This window comes from Silene latifolia, chromosome 1 (genome assembly GCF_048544455.1).
Source record: "Silene latifolia isolate original U9 population chromosome 1, ASM4854445v1, whole genome shotgun sequence".
NCBI classification, from domain to species: Eukaryota; Viridiplantae; Streptophyta; class Magnoliopsida; order Caryophyllales; family Caryophyllaceae; genus Silene; species Silene latifolia.
In genome coordinates this window covers 186,055,911-186,074,219 of record NC_133526.1, presented here as the reverse complement: position 1 = coordinate 186,074,219, position 18,309 = coordinate 186,055,911, and the positions used below count along the sequence as shown (strand labels likewise).

The 18,309-nt window shown below is 36.7% G+C and overlaps 1 protein-coding gene across 1 annotated transcript; it reads left to right on the top strand.

Moving 5' to 3' along the window:
• The first annotated feature begins 12,010 nt into the window (after positions 1–12,010).
• On the top strand, positions 12,011–13,432 carry LOC141588803 (protein LURP-one-related 11-like). The gene is made up of 3 exons (XM_074410229.1): positions 12,011–12,411; positions 12,686–12,916; positions 13,297–13,432. Exons 1-3 carry the CDS (start codon positions 12,133–12,135, stop codon positions 13,429–13,431), a joined length of 645 nt encoding a protein of 214 aa, XP_074266330.1. The 5' UTR covers positions 12,011–12,132; the 3' UTR covers position 13,432.
• Positions 13,433–18,309: the final 4,877 nt, after the last annotated feature.

Sequence of the window (18,309 nt, the reverse complement as noted above, 5' to 3'; positions counted from 1 at the left end):
AAGCGCAAAGACTGGCCGCGCCTCTTCAAAGGGACGCACTCGTCTTTGCGCGCTCTTCCTCAGCTTGACTTCTGTGATTTTCCGCGTTCGATCTTTCCTAATTCCTCGACGAATAATTTCCTATTCCTACGGGTTATTATTTTGGTAAATACGTGGAAATTACCATATTTCGTGTTTCCTAATTCCGCAGGCACGCATTTCGAAACGATATCAATATTTTCGTCATTTTACCACACTTGTATAATTTATTTTAAGAAATAATTTTCATTTTAATTCATTTTTTTTAGATAATTTTCATTATAATTCATTTCAAAATTTATATGTTTATTTCATTTACATATTTCTTTCATTTCTCTTTTTCATTTCTTTTCTAACTTATAGGTTTCTATTTTTTTCTTTCTTTAGGGGTAACTCTCCCTACCGTCCGGTCATTTCCGGCAAAATTTTTGCATTTTTGCGTGCTTTTAAGTCATTCGTTTTGCGCTAATTCAGGCCATGTATATATACAAATGTATGTTTTGCGTGATTTCTATGTAAATTTTGGCAGCATGACGGCGTAAACCATCATCTACCAAACCTGTTCAAAACTAACCTGCAGATACAAGCAACACAACCCAGCAGCAAAGGCACTCAGGCCATCTTATATACAACCAAAAAGGGAAATGTACAACAAACTGGGGGCTCGAGCCCCAAACAAAGGCCTGAATGTTCAAAATGAAGGTCCAAAATGTACAAATGTGCAAAATACAGCCAACAAACAAACAAAAAACTGCACAAAACTACTGCTGGTCGCCCTCCAGCTCTGCAACTCTTGCCGCAAGAGCAGCAATCTCGGCGTCTCGAACCTCGAGCTCCCTCAACAAGCGAGCGATCTCCTCCCCGAGATCGAGCCAACTCTCGCTCCAGCTCGCGGTCCCCCTGTAAACAACAAAATTGGCTCATGTCAATCATGTCAATCGTTTCAAGAAAAGTTGGAAACTCAAAATTCAAAAATGAAACAGGCACAAGGTTCATACCTGACGGCCTCGACCACCGACAAGTGCCTCAACGGCAGTAGCTCGCAGCCGGTTGGCCACCCTCCATAACGCCACGAACTGAGACGGCGCAACCTGCATTTTCATAAAAAGAAGTTCTCAATAATTGAACAAACTCAATCAAATGTGTTCCTACACAAAAATTATGCAAAATTAGAGGTTTACCCTCTGAATCAGATGCAGCTAGTCGTCCAGGCCAGCATCCGTCGCAGCCACGTCAAAGTCACGCAGCTAGGAGATCGTCGTCCTCCCGGTCGCGTCAGTGTACTTGAGGGTCTCGGGGTACTCTGGGGGCTCGATGCCCGCCGCTTCAACCTTCTACAAAACCAAATATTTCTCATTAATCGGTGATCTTTCATCGTAGTTTCATAATCAAGTAAAGAAGAAGAGTAGAGATACTCACCACTACCGGCCAGTACGCCAACCTCCCGTAGAGGAACGCCGAGTAGTCCTCGCCAGGAAGAAGGAGGGCGTCACCACCAATGCCAGCCAAGTCAGCCTCCCTCTCTGCCTCATAAGGCTCCCTGAACATCGTCCTAGGAGGATCGACGGGAACCGTCAACACGTCCCGACAGCACTGACGAGCCAAGCGCTCGCCCATGTACCACACAGGACCCATCGACGTCCTCAACAGCAACCGGCTCGAGCTCCTAGGTCGAAGGACCTCAGCCACAAAAGGAGGCGCTCCAGCGTACTCCGCCCAAGGCCTGGGCACCCACTGGGACAAGATAAACAAAGGAATCATTCTTATGATCAATTTAAAGGCAATATAGGAGCAAATGGATATAAGTGAGATGCTTACGCTGTCTAGCTGAAGAGCGTTCACATCCCGCCGGTAGACACCGTGAGAAGAACGCTTGCTCTTCGTCCTGCACATCACCCAATCCCTCACTACGGGATAGGCCTTCTCCAGCGGCTCCGTCCTCTTGGGCGAGAGGCTCGGAAAGTAGGAGTACACCCACGCCTGTGAAGCAAGATAGTTAATAATGATCTTTCATAAATTGACAAAGAAAGAAATTGATTTTAAGTCTCAATGAAGGTTCATACCTCCAACAGTAGTCCAGGTCCGACAGCGCCAGGAGAAGTCCCCTTCTCCATCAACTCCGGACGAACCATGGCCCTCATGAAGCGGATGAGGACCGCAAAACCAAAATGACCCGTCCCCAACGCCCTAGGGAGCTCAGGTCAAAAAGGAAGGGAAGAAGCTTCATCGACAGCCTCTCTCCCTTGTCTCCGAGGTAAATCGAAGACAGAAACCACCAGAGCCACAAACAAGCCCTCTGCTCAGCTGTACAGGGAGGAGGAGCCGTCTCCCTCCCGTCAATCGTCACCAGCGCCGGGATATTTCCCGCAAAGTAATCTCGAACGTAGGAGCTGGGCACCAAACCCGGCACTGTGACAGCCTTCGGCGACAAGTTCCAGCCAATCAACCTCCTAGCCTCGACCGAGTCCACCCTCATGGCGGTCTTCGGCCACTCCACAGCCTCAGACCCACACGGCAGACCAGAAATCATGTCGTAGTCCTCCAGAGTGACTCCCACCTCACCAAAAGGCATGTAAAAAGTGGAAGTCGTATCCCAGAATCGGTCCAAGAAAGCGCGGACCAGGCTAAGGTTAGCCCGCAGCTTCCTCTTCGCGATATCCCTCCAGGCCTGCACCAAGGCACCAAACGCTCCACGCTCGATCATGGCGCGCTCCTCCGCCGACAGTCGCTCGTAGCACTTCATCGCTGTCGTGTAACCTCAGAACGACCTGATGTTTCCGGCCTCCTATTGTGATTTGAAACAAAAGCTATCTTTAGTTTTTAAATGAAAATTGGAAGATATGAACAAATGAACAAAAGGACATGAATAATGAGTAGTGAAACCCTATTTACCAAGCTCTTCACCATCCTGTAGGACAGGTGACCCTCTACAGCCCACAGCAAGTGCCTGCTCTCCCAGGTCTCAGCCCACGCGGGTGCTCCTCTCAGCTGACGACCTCCTCGTCCGACGTTGGCCCGTCTCGGGGCCTCCTCCTCCTCAACAGCCTCCTCCTCGTGGACCTCGTCCCCAGCAGCCATCACCGCAGCGGTGAAGGCCTGCTCCAAAGCCTCCTCGACAACAGCAGCGTCTATTTCAATGAGAGTCCTCCCAGAAGTAGAAGCCTCATCACCTACAACATTAAAGCAAATTTAGGCCGCGTCACGTGACGACAAGCCATGGTTAAGAAATTTTTCGAGCCTTCGGAAGCCCTGACATCGTTTTTTCTCGCCATCTTTGGCCACATTCTCACAAACCCGATCACTCATGTGGTAGTTAGGGTCAAGTCAAGCCTAATTTGAAGCCTAGTCTTGGGTTCAAGTCGAAATTTCGGCAGCATTTCGTTATAACGACGATTATGTCTTAGAAAAGTGTCCTGAAAAAGCTGTCACAAACCAAAATTCTGAGATGGTAGGAAGTTTACCTATCATCCAAGGATCCCAAATATCAAGTTTCATCGCAAATGGGCAATCCTAAGGCTATTTTCGAAGCAATTTACGGTTTAGCTGTGAAACCGTCTCAAATTCACTCAAAGGCTCAAAACTCAACGAAAATTCGAAGCAAATACATGGTTGCGTTCCTTATACTACCTATTATTCGTTTCTAATACCAATTTGACAAGGCAAATGCATTTGGGGGAAAAGCCTTAAATTTTCGATTAATTGGGTCATAAACCCTAATTTTTTCGATCCAAAATTGAACAAATACGGAAGATTAATGCAAGAATGAGACGCATACCTCAATTAGTCATGATTAATGCAAGCTTTTGGATCAAACCTTGGCGGAAATGGTTAAGATTTGAGAGAGAAAATGAGGAATTTGTGTTTCGAACAAATGAAGTAATCCCTCTGTTTATCGCGTTTTTACGCAGAAAAAACGCTTTGGGGAACAGACGCAGCAGGTGCTGCGCCTATTCCAAGAGACGCAGCTCTTGCTGCGCCTCTTCCTGGTGTTCCCTCTATACGAGTTTTCAAAAATTCGTTGTGAGTTCGTTATTTGTGGGCCCATCTTTGGTGCGCCTCTTCCCCGATGCTATTTTATCCTTTTGGTCCGTTTGACGATTATCTTTCGTTCCGTCCCGTATTTTCAAGCCAGCAACAGACTATTGCACGTTATTTATTGCTTCAAAGACCCTTACTTGTCACAACGAGCAGATATTCCTTCACAGGTGTTTCGACACGCCTTCATTATATTTCCCCAACGAGAGTAAGCGGATAGACTTTCCCTCTCGAGACATGGAGATTAATTCCCGATTATGTTCCCCAACGAGAGTAAGCGGATAGACTTTCCCTCTCGAGACATGGAGATCAACATCGACCCCTATTTCTTCCGAAGTTTGTTCAAAGCTGAACACGAACAGATTTCTCCCAGCAGTTCCCGCCTGTGTCCTGCTACTCACAGTATTTCTTGTTTCCCCTCGGAGTGTGATAAAGATGTCGTTCTCCACAGGTTCCCAGACCAGTAGAGTTCCTACACTCGAGCCTTATTTACCCTTTAGTTTAAACTTATATTCGGGCCTCCTTCCCGCCGATGCTTTCCTTTAGGGCCTCATACCCTAGCACCAATCCTCTATATATCTTTTAGGTCTTACCCTTAGCTCCTATGCACCTCCGGAAGCATCTCGAGGAAGAAGTATCAGGTATGATCTCTTCTTATGGCTGGCGAGCCTCCTTACGTAATCTAATGGACTTTAAACGACCCTCCCCGATAGTCGACAGACTCTAAAATGTTCCCGACGACAGGTCCTTGGCTCAGACCCCTTGAGCCGCCTCGCGTCGCCATAGTCGTCAGGTTGTAATCTTCGATTGACCTGATGGCTATAATTTGACTTTCGCCTTGTCCAAGCCTCAGTCAAAGTGGGGGCTCTGTAGATACCTCATTTCTGCACCTCTCGCAAACCACCCGGTGATGATTGGGCCGCATGTTTCCTACGCGGAACGATTTGTAACAGTTCGTAAGTTTATAGTCAAGTGATTGCTCAAATACTAATGTCTACCTCTTAGTTGTCATCTACGCGCCGATACGGTCGTTTTGACAGTAATTAGAGTACATTTAGAGTCCGGGCCTAAAACCGTCTTCATTTTCTGATAACCATTAAATCCCGAGTCAGAATGTTCTGGAATGTTCCGGATATTTCTATTCCATATTTTATAAATATTTCACAATCTTTATCCTTTGGTAAACAATTTCCCGTAATATTCACACAAGATATTAAGGAAAATGGAATTATTCCGTCCTTCTATAACTCAAACACGGAAATCTTTCTTCCGCAGGAGGAAACCCCTTGGGAATAGACGCAGCAGGTGCTGCGCCTCTTCCAAGAGACGCAATGACTGCTACGCCTCTTCCCAGGTCATTTTCTGCGTAATTTTCGTATCTTTTTCATATCTTTCCGAGATTCACTTCCAAAGACTCTCCGAAACCCTAATCCCTTCACGTGATTAGTATAAATAGGAGCCTTCGCTCCTCATATTTCTCACGCGAGTGTCCGCCCTTCTCTTCTCCCGTTGCATTCTAGACCTTTGTTCTTACTTTTTGGCGTCTACGTGCTTGAACATTCGACCACGTAAGCTCGGATCCTTCTGAGTACCAGCCTCGTTTGCATGACCGACCAATTTGACCAACTCCACATCAATCAACTTAATTAACTTAATCGTTTTCCTCTTACGAGGGCACTTTCGTATTTGCATTATAGTTCGAGTCGAGCATCGCTAATCGATAACTTAGTCCTTCTCGTTTCGTCAAACATGTAAGTCTGAGGGTGTAAATCTCTCTTTTATTTATTGTTATTTATCTTTTTGTGATTACTATTGTAAGGTTTATGTCGAAAATACCTCCTTAAAACCGATTTCTAAAACCGTGCTTTAAAACATCTTTTTGCGGATTTCCAGAAGACAAACCGTCGAGAAAGGACGCAGCAACTGCTGCGCCTCTTCGAAGGAGCGCAGCAACTTCTGCGCCTCTTCGTGAGGCTGCCGCAGTTCCTGCTTCCTTTCTTCTTCCTTCGTCCTCTGTAATTCGCTCGTCTTTTTATTTGTTTCGTTTGTTTCTTGTTAATTCTTTGATATAATAGCTTATAATCTCACATGTATATTAATTATCATTCATTAGCATATAATTCGTCAGTAAATCCCTTATAATCCAATATTTGCGGGTTTTCGTCATTAAACTCAATTCGGGTTTTAGAGGTTCGATTCAATCAATATTGAGTCTCTGGAATTCGTCGTTGACATATTTGCACCTGTTATTCATCGTTTGTTCATCACATTCATCATGTTTAAACTAATTAATTTGTTTAGTTAATTTATATTTGTTAATTACTAATCAATCATTCGTTCATGTAATTAATTCGTAATATTTCGTCTCATCCATGTTTTGCTGCTTTTATGACCATCAATCACATGTAAATAACCTGATAATCACTTCCATCCGAGTAAATATGTTAATCGATCCTTAAATTCACCAATTTATATTAACGATTTGCAGTTCCGGCTTCACATCCAGAACTTAGCCTAGGAACAGACGCAGCAACTGCTGCGCCTCTTCCAGAGGGCGCAGTTCTGCTGCGCCTGTTCCAGGCTGAGTTCTGCCTCTGAACTCCGTTGTTGCTTGACCTAGTTTAAATAGCTTACGTATAATTAACTATTATCCGTATTATCACCTTCTGATTCGTTCGTTAATTCTTTCTTTTATTTCTTTTTCTCAAATCATCAGTTTTGAAGGTATTTTTCGACATAAATCAATGAAACCCGATGTAATTATTGTAATTTTCATTATTGTAATTTTCTTTATTGTTTTTATCATTGTATCTTGTATCCATTGTATGCCTTCACATGTAATTGAACATTAAATCCTACTTCGACCCAATTGTTTGCTAATTATGTGTCAACCGACTTAGTCTAATTTCCACATGTTAGGAACAAAACTTGGATGTTGCATTGCATGCATATAATCGACGATATATCGAGTATAGATGATGTCCCTAATCATTAGTAGAGGCCGCTATTGAGGCGGGCGGGATTAGGTGTTCGATCAAAAGAGCTTCCTAATACGTACCCTCACCCCTTACTCCAGATCTCTGTGAACATCCGTGTTCATTGGCATCCACGAGAGTCAATCTAGACATAGAATGCTAAGGGTAACGATTGCTTGGTGTTCATGTCACTACTTTGTGTCTTGACATGGCACGAGGTATTCGAACGGTTCCAATTTCCCATAAAAATTGGTGGCGACTCCAACAAAATGCAAACGCTTGTTCTCTTCCTCCGAAGCGCCCCCGTGGGCCCCCCGGTGTCCACACTTGGTTAATTAATTAACTTAAGCAAAGAATATTGAAGTTCAAGACTTGAGAAACTTAATTGAATGTAAGTTCACCGGAAAGATGAATGAGTTCTATGTCACAAGATAGGTGACTCGTGACACGAAACTTGATTAGGTACATGCGAGAAATAGCAAAGTGGAAGAACGTAAAAGTAAATGAACAAACAAACGACATTTTAAAAATTGGTTCAGCCTCTACTCCGAGGCCTACGTCCAACCGTTATTTTATTGCTTGTTTAGAAATTTACTCAAACTTACTAAACCCCTTACAATGAAAATAACTAGCCAACCTACTCTGGTTGCACTCAAACTTAAAGCTACTCCGCTTCAAGAGTTTATGGGTTCTATCTCAAGGTGTTACAGAATCTTGAATCTCAAGAGTTCACTAAATGAACATGGAGATCGCAATTAAGATCTAACACGAGAATCATGGAACAAACTCATTATGTCACAGTAAAGCGCACTGATACTTGGAGGTTTTACAGCTTTTTCGAAAACAATTTGAAGACTTTAAAAATCAGAAAAACGTTTTGCAAACACTTGAAGAACAAAGCTTTAAATGAACAAATGATTTGCAAGGTTTTTACAATAAATGCTTTGAAAGTCTTGAGAAATAAATGTGACTAAAACACTCTCTTTATAGTGGATTTAGTCTTAGATAAGTACAACTTAGAAAAATTAAATCCAATATTAAAATGGTAGCCTTGAGTGATGGTAAGTGTTAGACTATAGGCTTGGGGCTTAAGAAATCAGAAAACTTAAGCTACTACACTCAACATGTGACCTTTTACCAAAATGGCAAAAAACTTTTCTTACTTTAGAAGTTTGACAAGTCTTCTTTGCCATTTTAGTAAAAGAGGTTTGCACAAAACTAGAGGCTTAGTCAAGTGGTTTTGTGACTCTAAAATTTCAGATTTTTTTCAAGCTTTTGAAAATTCAAATTTTTAAGGTTTGAAATTTGCAAAGTTTTAAAACTTAAAACATTTTGTCGAAAGACCTCCTCCATACGGTAGTACCCGAAACCACAGTACAGCGTACTGTTGCATGGTTTTGCCATAACTTGACTTAAATGAGAATGTTGCACTTACTCTTACATTTTTTGACTAAGGCTTAGAAAATATCATTGTCTTGACTTTCTTGATTATCTTGATCATCTTGAATCAATGTTGAAAGTCCATTTGATTGTTTCAATCACTAATCATTTCAACTAAGAGCAAACAATCAAATAACAAAGGGACTTGGCATCATCAACACAATGTGTTCTAACAATAAGAGAATGAACTTATGTTTTGAATAGCAAGAGAGGATCCGTCACCAATTCTCAAATCATCAGCACCATCGTATGGGTTATGGAGAGCAAGTGTATTGAGGTAACTATTAATGTGATGTGTCACACCACTATCCAGAAGATAGGTATTGGGGTCAGTAGGGGTGTTGGAGGTGACGGTGTGGGCTTGAGGATGGTAGTTGTTGTGACGGGGATTGGCAGGGAATTGGATATTCGGAAACTGACGCTTGAAGTCACTGCATATTTTGACAAAATGACCAGGGTGTTTGCACCACTGACATTTTCCTTTAAATGGGGCAGGGGTGTGATTAGAGGAGGTGGAAGAGCCCGGGGCAGGGAATGAAGGACAGGAAAGGATGACAGGGGAGTTGTTGGGTTTGGTGTATTTGCGGGGATAGGAGGTCTGAGCATAGTGTACCGAAGTGGGTAGGTTGGTAGTCGGGGCAGGGGATTCGGGTTTATAAGTATGGTCGCGATGAAGTAATTTTTCATGAAAAGCATCAAAGGTAATGAGAGTGTCACGGGCACGTACCGCATCTATAACGGGCTTGTAGGAATTATAGTCGATACCTTCAATTACCTGAGCGATTATATCCTTAGCATCCATCGGCTTGCCCATGTGAGCGAGCTCGTCAGTACAAGTTTTGAGTTTTGATAGCCTGCATATAGTCGGTGACTAATCTGTTGGTCTTGAAAATTGACTTAAGACGGTCCTTGATCTGGAGAATGTGACCGCGAGAAGTATTACCATAAGTAGAGGTAAGAGTGGTCCAAACTTCATTGGACGTTTTGGCTTGAAGGAGGAGAGGCGTAATGGAAGGATCAATGGTTCCAGGAGAGCGCCTTTGATAAAATGACGAACCCAGGTATTGTAAGCAAGGTTCGGAGTTTCTTTCTTGTCAGTAGTGGTGATGGTGGAAGCAGGGCAAAGTTTCGTTCCATCGACGTAATTGAAGAGATCGAAACCAATCAACATGTCCTCGATTTGCGTGGACCAGGCACAAAAAGTTGAGGGAGTGCGTTTTTGACATTGATTAAGGTTGAGAACGATAAAGGGAATTGAAGGTTGATAAGAGTTAGGAATAGTATAGCTTGTACCAGCCATTGGAGTGATTTTTAGAGAATTGGATCGATGCTCGATAGAGCTGGCAAAAGCTGACCCAACCTGCCCGAAACCCGACCCGATACAACCCGAATATTGGGTGACCCGAAACCGAACCGATCCAACCCGACCCGATAACCGATAACATCCTTATTTTTTCCAACCCGACCCTGACTTGAACCGACCCGACCTGTGACCCGATATTGACTCAACCCGATAGATGACCCTATAATGAATTAGCTTAATAATGGTGTAAATAAGACCAAATTGACATTAATCTTAATTATTTTCACTTAAAATTATAATTAATACACCTACACGTTGTTTAAACATAAATTTACCCATCTAAAACTAGATACATAAGAGAAAATATATGATATTGACCCGACCCGATATTGACCCGACCCGACCCGAAGATGACCCGACATAAACCGTAACCGACCCGTCCCGTCGCTAACCTGTTACAACCCGAACCCGATATGACCCGACCCGTTTTGTCCCGACCTGTAACCGACCCGAGTGACCCGATTGCCACCTCTAAATTGCTCGATACCATATAAGATAGAGAAGATGAATATTGAATGACTTATTTTTATTAACAGCCAAAGCAACGTTTATATAGTACAAGCACTATAGATCTAATTCTAGAGAATTTACAGCAAATAAGGTAATACAATAATAATGATTAGTATTGGTGCCCGGCTTCGCCCGGGCTACCTCTACCTACCATTAAATTTTTTTTCATTAAATTAAAGTGCTTAAAGTTGCATAACCCATAAATTTATCATTAATATATTTTTCTATGACATATCCTAAAATTACAATGAAATAAATTTTGAGACAAATTCACTACTTCCGCTATTAATATTTCACTCTTATTAATGACACATAGTAATAACATTTTATTACTTGGCCGTAATCATTGGTTACTTTCACTACTCCCGCCGTAATTATTGTTACTCTTGTCACTCTTTGTTGCATTAACATTGATAATTTCACTACTCCCGCCGTAATTATTGTTACTTTCACTATTGCCGCATTAATATTGATTATTTCACTACTCCTGTTGTTGTTTCTACCCCTCTCACTAATCTCCTTGATAATATTGTTAATTTTACTATTCAAATGAATGATTACTATCATATAACTATATCCAATAATGTTACTACAATTCTTTTATTTACTGACGAAATTACTTTTATTACTTAGGCATGCAATTTTAAGAGGGTTATATATTTATATAAATATATTGCATATATGCATTAAATCAAATTGAAAGAATTATGCAATATTATATATTATGGAATCTAACTTGAATTATTTATAACCTACTTATTATATTTTTTTATGTTAAATAATTTAAATATATATAAATTTAATAAACTATAAAGTTTAATAAAATTTCATAGATTTTAAATTTAATATATAATTTTATGATGATAATAATTAATACCATAAATGTGCATGTTTATGCTACTTAATTATTTTATTTTAAGGAAATTGGCCATATTTTAGTCTTCAATAAATATTTAGGAAAATTACCAAACATCTTCTTTCCTTTAGTCTCCTTGAAATTGACCATCTTAATTAATTATTTTATTTTAAGGAAATTGACCATCTTAATTAATTATTTTATTTTATGGAAATTAACCATGTTTAGAAAAATTATCAAGCTTTTATATAATTTAATTTTAACCCAAACTATATAATATTTGCATTGAGATCCCTCAATCGGGTCCATCACACGGTGTTAGTGATTTAAAACTATATAGTATAATTAATTTGTATAACTTTCTTTAATTACATTGAAGTCCCTTGGTTTCTGGAATTAATATATAGTATTGATTACAGTATTTGTAAACAAGGAAAAAATATGATATGAAAAGATGCTACAAAATAATACAAGATAATTTAAATCATAGAATTATCCTTAACACATAATTTCTTTAATTTTACACGCACTGTCTACTAAATCCTAGAAACACCTCTGCATAATCCTCGATATTATAATATTAAGTATGATCTATAATTTTAATATATTCATGCATGTCGATCATAGTTTTAGCCTATCACTCATTTTCACTCATTAATTAAAGTGTATAGTCATAACCATTACATTCCACGCACCATAGAAAGTTTAGGACGTATAGATATCTTTAAAAATTAGTTGGACATACAAGGCTACAATACTATTAAATCACTTTACAAACCATATAAAACGAGATCAACACACGAGTGAAATAATAAGTTCCATCATTTCAACATTCATTTGCTCAAACTCTCACCAATTATTTCTAACTATATTTCAACTTCATTTTAAAACGAACTCACATTCTTAAATTCCCAAAACAAAACAAAAAAAATAATATGAAGATTCATCCTCAACACATTATAAAAACTCCTCAACTATGTAACCCTAGTAATAATACTACTAGTCTTTCTCCTCTTATATCACCCAATCTTTCATCTTCTAAGGAGATTTTCACTCTTTGGATGAAGTCTTTGATCCTTGGAGGCAATGGTTGCACCGTTTTCGACTCGAAAGGCAAAGTTGTTTATAGAGTTGATAATTATTGTTCCAAATGTTGTAACAAAGTGCTCCTCATGGATTCTCATGGAAATGTCCTCCTCACAATACTAAGAAAGGTAAGTCGTTAAAAGACACCCATATATAGGGCGGTACCAGCTGCTACTGAGTTTTAGTACCACCCTTTCGCATACATCATAGAAAACAGTACATGTGCACTACTCAGTATGTCTGCATGTGCATGCGAGAAGGTGGTACTGAAACTCAGTACTACCTGGTAGCGTGATTTCATTTTTCAGTGTTTAAATGAGCAATTTGAGGAAATGGGTAGTTTAGTAATTTCATATATAATTATGTGACTAATGCTTTGATCTTGTTTTGTGTGTGTTATAGAAATTTAGATTGTTCTCAAGTTGGGAAGGGTTTAGAGATGAGAAGATAAAAGGAGAATCATGGTTGTTTCAAGTGCGAAAATGTTGGAAAATTACCAAAAAGCCCTTGGGATGTAAAGTGGTGGTGAATTTGCACCATGATAAAAAGTCTCCTGCGTTCAAGATTGAGAAGGCCAAAAACGAGTTATCATCTTGTAGGATAGTCGACAGATTAGGAGGACCACTTGCTGAGGTATATATTTTCATATGATAATAATCGTACTTATTTTATAATTTACAATGTCGTAAAATATACATGGAAAATGAGTGTATACCATTTTTTAATACTCCCATACGATATATATGAGTACATATTAATATATTATACTCATTACTCGGTAGTCAGTAATCACTAATCCGCATGATATAATGAAATCTATGTATCACCAAGTGACGCTCTATCACTTTCCGAAATTCAATATTTCGATATTTTATCTTGCACATTAAAAATTGAAAACTAACCATACCCCAATACATATAAATGACATTGAATGCATAAATCATATACTATTTTATGATTTTACCAATTAAATTAGATAACATCTGCTTATTTCAATTATTATTATAATGCAGATAAAGAGGAAACATTCAGAAGGAGGGGTAAAGCTGGGAGACGATGTATTAACATTAGCAGTTGAAGCAAATGTCGATCACTCTTTAATAATGGGACTTATGGTTGCTTTTAGTCTTATTCACAGTAGAATATGAAGCTTTTTTTTCGTACATATAAATGTATGTTTTCGAGCCCATTAAGTTGGGATCAGATTTTGATCTGATTGTATGTAGATAATTTTTCTTCCTTTTTCTCCTTCCTTGATGATCTTCCTCGTTTGACATGTAAAGCGAGAGAAAATGTAAAAAATTCGGTCATTTTTACATAATGTGTAGAGACGTAGACAGATACTCATTTTGTTTACTTATTTTGGTGCTCTATAAAGCGATCATTCGATATTTTTTTGGTGTATGGAGCTAATTTGAACATTTTGAAATGAACTACTAGTGAAATACCGTCTCATAATACTCTATTTACTCGAAAAGTAAGAAGATTATCGTGGAACATAATTAAGGTTCGTATTTTAGACCGCGTATCTAGTGTTTCGTATTGAAGAGAAGTTTACGCCTTAGCTCTGCAATATCAACATCACCAAAATGAGTCTCTGGAATCCAGTTCCCAGTTTTAGGATCTCTCATCCAAAATACTTCTTTCTTCTCTTGTTTTTTAGATGACTTGCTTATTTCATCACTTGTCACACTCGCAGCAACGTCGTTTCCCTCCGACATTAAACCGGTATTAGTTGATCGAACTTTCATGCTTTCAAATGCAGTCGACGAGTATCTACGTCTTCTAGAAAACAAAAAAAAATATACGACTGCAGTTAAACTACAGCTTAAACAGCACAAAAAGAGTCAAAATCTCATTTGAAACCGTTTTAGGCTTAAAGCGACATCTTTTTATATGATGCGGTTCATTTAATGTTAACTAAAATATTTTAAGCTAGACTAATTCATTAAACTAAGAAACAAAGTACGTATGTACAAAACTACAAACTGTATTTTATTATCTAAGTTGCATGGTCGACGTATATGATTTACATTTTGCAATATGTGTATATATTTTATTTATTTATTTAATTTTTTTAAAGGGGGACAAGGAACGAGATAAAAATACTAAGATGAAATTTAAATTATAAGGACTAGAATTTCGACTAACCTTTTAAGTAGCAAGTTTTTCACAACACATCTAAACATAATGGAATAGATTTATTTTTTGTGCTTGATAATTTGCGATAAGATGCTTATATAGTTAATTTAGTTACTCGGAATAGCATATGAAGTGGTGGTTAAAGAGCTTTTGGGACTCTGTAAATAATAACACAAATACGTTTACAAATGTTAGTTAATTAACTTATAAAGTTAAATAATAATGATACTCTTACTTCTGCTAATGAGAGATGTTCCTCGTTACCAAAAAAAAATGATACTCTTATTTAATAAAGGTTCAAAACCGTAAGTATTATAAACCTATTATTAAGTTTATTATGCCCCCCTAACATTAAAAATAAACGATTTTTAGCTTGATTTCATTTTTAAAAAGGTATCAGATAACCCAGTTCATTCACAATTATTTTGAATATTTGACAATCGAATTCTTCTTCTAAGTATTCATGTTTCGAACGTGTATTCATTTTCTATTTATTTATTTTTAAGGTTGTTCAAATAATGAAATATATGAACCCATTTCTTTAACTTCGATTCACCATTCATCTAAGCCAATTTCATATATATTCATCATATAACTTGATGTATTAACTTTATCGTCTCCCTAACTACAAATTCTGGTTTCGCTACTAAATGCAATCGGTTAATTTCCCATATTGACATAATTAGCAATCCCTCTAATTCCTTCCTTGTTCAAAAGCTATACCATATCAAGCTTTGTGCTCAAAAGTCTTGTAGGTGTTCTTTGGAATAATGTGAAAGTATGAATGTATCATATATTCATATGCAAGATATTCTAGGATATTCTATTATTATCCTTTCACCATTTCTATATAAAGATTACTGTCTTTGTTGTGTGCTTATCATATTTCTATGGTTAAAAGCTCCATAGTCTAGCTAATTGTGGATTACACGCAATTTGGTGATGCTTTAAACTAAAAATTCATTGTGTCTAAGAAAGTTCAATTAATCTTGTTTAAGACCGTATCAACTTAAACCTCTCACAATTTCTTTATTTCTAGGCCACCTCTATTTTAATCGAGCGTAACGGTCATCTTAAATTAAGATTATTTTAAACAAGAATTGGTGAAAAAAGTCATTATGATCGCAAATAATCAAATATTTAAATAGCTAATTAACCACCTATTGTAAATGGCGGTGTTTCTTTTTTTTTCTGGCAATTTAAATTTTATGACAATGTAAGAATTTGTTTGGTAAATAGCATCTTGGACTCTTGGTTTAAGATTACTAGTATTTGATCGTAAAGCTAGGCTAAAATGTCGATTGACAAATACTTCTGCTTAAGGAAATCAATCAATCAATCAATACTATATATTAAATCCAGAAACCAAGGGACTTCAATGTAATTAAAGAAAGTTATACAAATTAATTATACTATATAGTTTTAAATCACTAGCACCGTGTGATGGACCCGATTAAGGGATCTCAATGCAAATATTATATAGTTTGGGTTAAAACTAAATTATACGGAGTATAGAAACTTGGTAATTTTCCTAAACATTTGCAAGAGACTAAATCATTGTCATATTCCTTAAAATAAAATAATTAATTAAGATGGTCAATTTCAAGGAAAGAAAAAATATGCTTGGTAACTTTCCTAAATATTTATAAAAAACTAGAAGATGGTCAATTTCCTTAAAATAAAATAATTAATTAGTATAAGCATGTACACTTACGGTATTAATTATTATCATCATAAAATTATATATTAAATTTAAAATCTATGCAATTTTATTAAATTTTATAGTTTATTATATGTATAGAAATGTTAATTATTTAACATACAAAAATATATTATTGCATAATTCTTTCGATTTGATTGAATGCATATATGTAATATATTTATATAAATATATAATTCTCTTAAAATTGCATGCCTAAGTAGTAAAAGTAATTTCGTCAGTATAGAAAATAATGTAGTAACATTGGACATAATTATATGATAGTAATCACTCATTTGAATAGTAAAATTAACAATTTTATCAGCGAGATTAGTGAAAGTGGTAGAAACAACAACGGGAATTGTGAAATAATCAATATTAATGCGGCAATAGTGAAAGTCAGGAGTAGTGAAATTATCAATATTAATGCGGCAGTAGTGACAGTAACAATAATTACGGCGGGAGTAGTGAAAGTAACAATGATTACGGGCAAGTAGTGAAATGTTATTACTATTGTTTCATTAATAAGAGTAAAATATTAATAGCGGGAGTAGTGAATTTGTCTCAAAATTTATTTAATCGTAATTTTAGGATATGTCATACAAAAATATATTAATGATAAATTTATGGGTTATGCAACTTTAAGTAATTTTATTTCATGAAAAGAAAATTTAATGGTAAGTAGAGGTAGCCCGGGCGAAGCCGGGCACCAATACTAGTACTATATATTAAATCCAGAAACCAAGGGACTTCCATGTAATTAAAGAAAGTTATACAAATTAATTATACTATATAGTTTTAAATCACTAGCACCGTGTGATGGACCCGATTAAGGGATCTCGATGCAAATATTATATAGTTTAGGTTAAAATTAAATTATATAGAAGCTTTGTAATTTTCCTAAACATTTGTAAGAGACTAAAATATGGTCAATTTCCTTAAAATAAAATAATTAATTAAGATGGTCAATTTCCTTAAAATAAAATAATTAATTAAGATGGTCAATTTCAAGGAGACTAAAAAAAAGAATATGTTTGGTAATTTTCCTAAATATTTATAGAAGACTAGAAGATGGTCAATTTCCTTAAAATAAAATAATTAATTAGTATAAACATGTACACTTATGCTATTAATTATTATCATCATAAAATTATATATTAAATTTAAAGTCTATGCAATTTTATTAAACTTTATTGTTTATTAGATGTATAGAGATGTTAATTATTTAACATACAAAAATATAATATAAGTAGGCTATAAATAATTCAAGTTAGATTCCATAATATATAATATTGCATAATTGTTTCGATTTGATTTAATGAATATATGTAATATATTTATATAAATATAGAATCCTCTTAAAATTGCATATTAAGTAGTAAAAGCAATTTCGTAAGTAAAGAAAAGAATTGTAGTAATATTGGATATAGTTATATGATACTTCTTCCATTCTCATATGATGTACCCATTTTATTAAAATACTCCACTCATATATTCAACAAATGGGTACATCATATAAAAACGGAGAAAGTAGTAATCACTCATTTGAATAGTAAGTAACAATATTATCAGCGAGATTAGTGAAAGTGGTAGAAAAAACAACGGGAGTAGTGAAATAATCAATATTAATGCGGCAATAGTGAGAGTAACAATATTACGGCGGGAGTAGTGAAATTATCAATATTAATGTGGCAGTAGTGACAGTAACAATAATTACGGCGAGAGTACTGAAAGTAACAATGAGTACGGGCAAGTAATGAAATGTTATTACTATTGTTTCATCAATAAGAGTAAATTATTAATAACGGGAGTAGTGAATTTGTCTCAAAATTTATTTCATCGTAATTTTAAGATATGTCATAAAGAAATATATTAATGATAAATTTATGGTTATGCACTTTAAGAAATTTTATTTAATAAAAAAAATTAATGGTAAGTGGAGGTAGCCTGGGCCAACCCGGGCACCAATACTAGTCTACTTGTATTTCGCAAAAAATAGATTCTTTGATGGTAAATTAATGCAAAACTAATGTTTTTCAACGTGTTATCCATTAGTTTTAGCAAGTGCTCGAAAAGAAATCTTCGTATTCAGAGCATGTTTAGGCTATAACTTAAAAAAGAGTTTTTGTTTGTGAAGCTTAACTTCCTAGAAATTTTTTTCAAAACTAGAAGCATGATTGTTGTT

Excerpts from the sequence above, each read along its gene's own strand:
- LOC141588803 (XM_074410229.1), top strand. The coding sequence starts at position 12,133 with ATGAAGATTCATCCTCAACACATTATAAAAACTCCTCAACTATGTAAC. Across the intron at positions 12,412-12,685 it reads TCCTCACAATACTAAGAAAG|AAATTTAGATTGTTCTCAAG; the intron begins GTAAGTCGTTAA and ends TGTGTGTTATAG. Across the intron at positions 12,917-13,296 it reads TAGGAGGACCACTTGCTGAG|ATAAAGAGGAAACATTCAGA; the intron begins GTATATATTTTC and ends ATTATAATGCAG.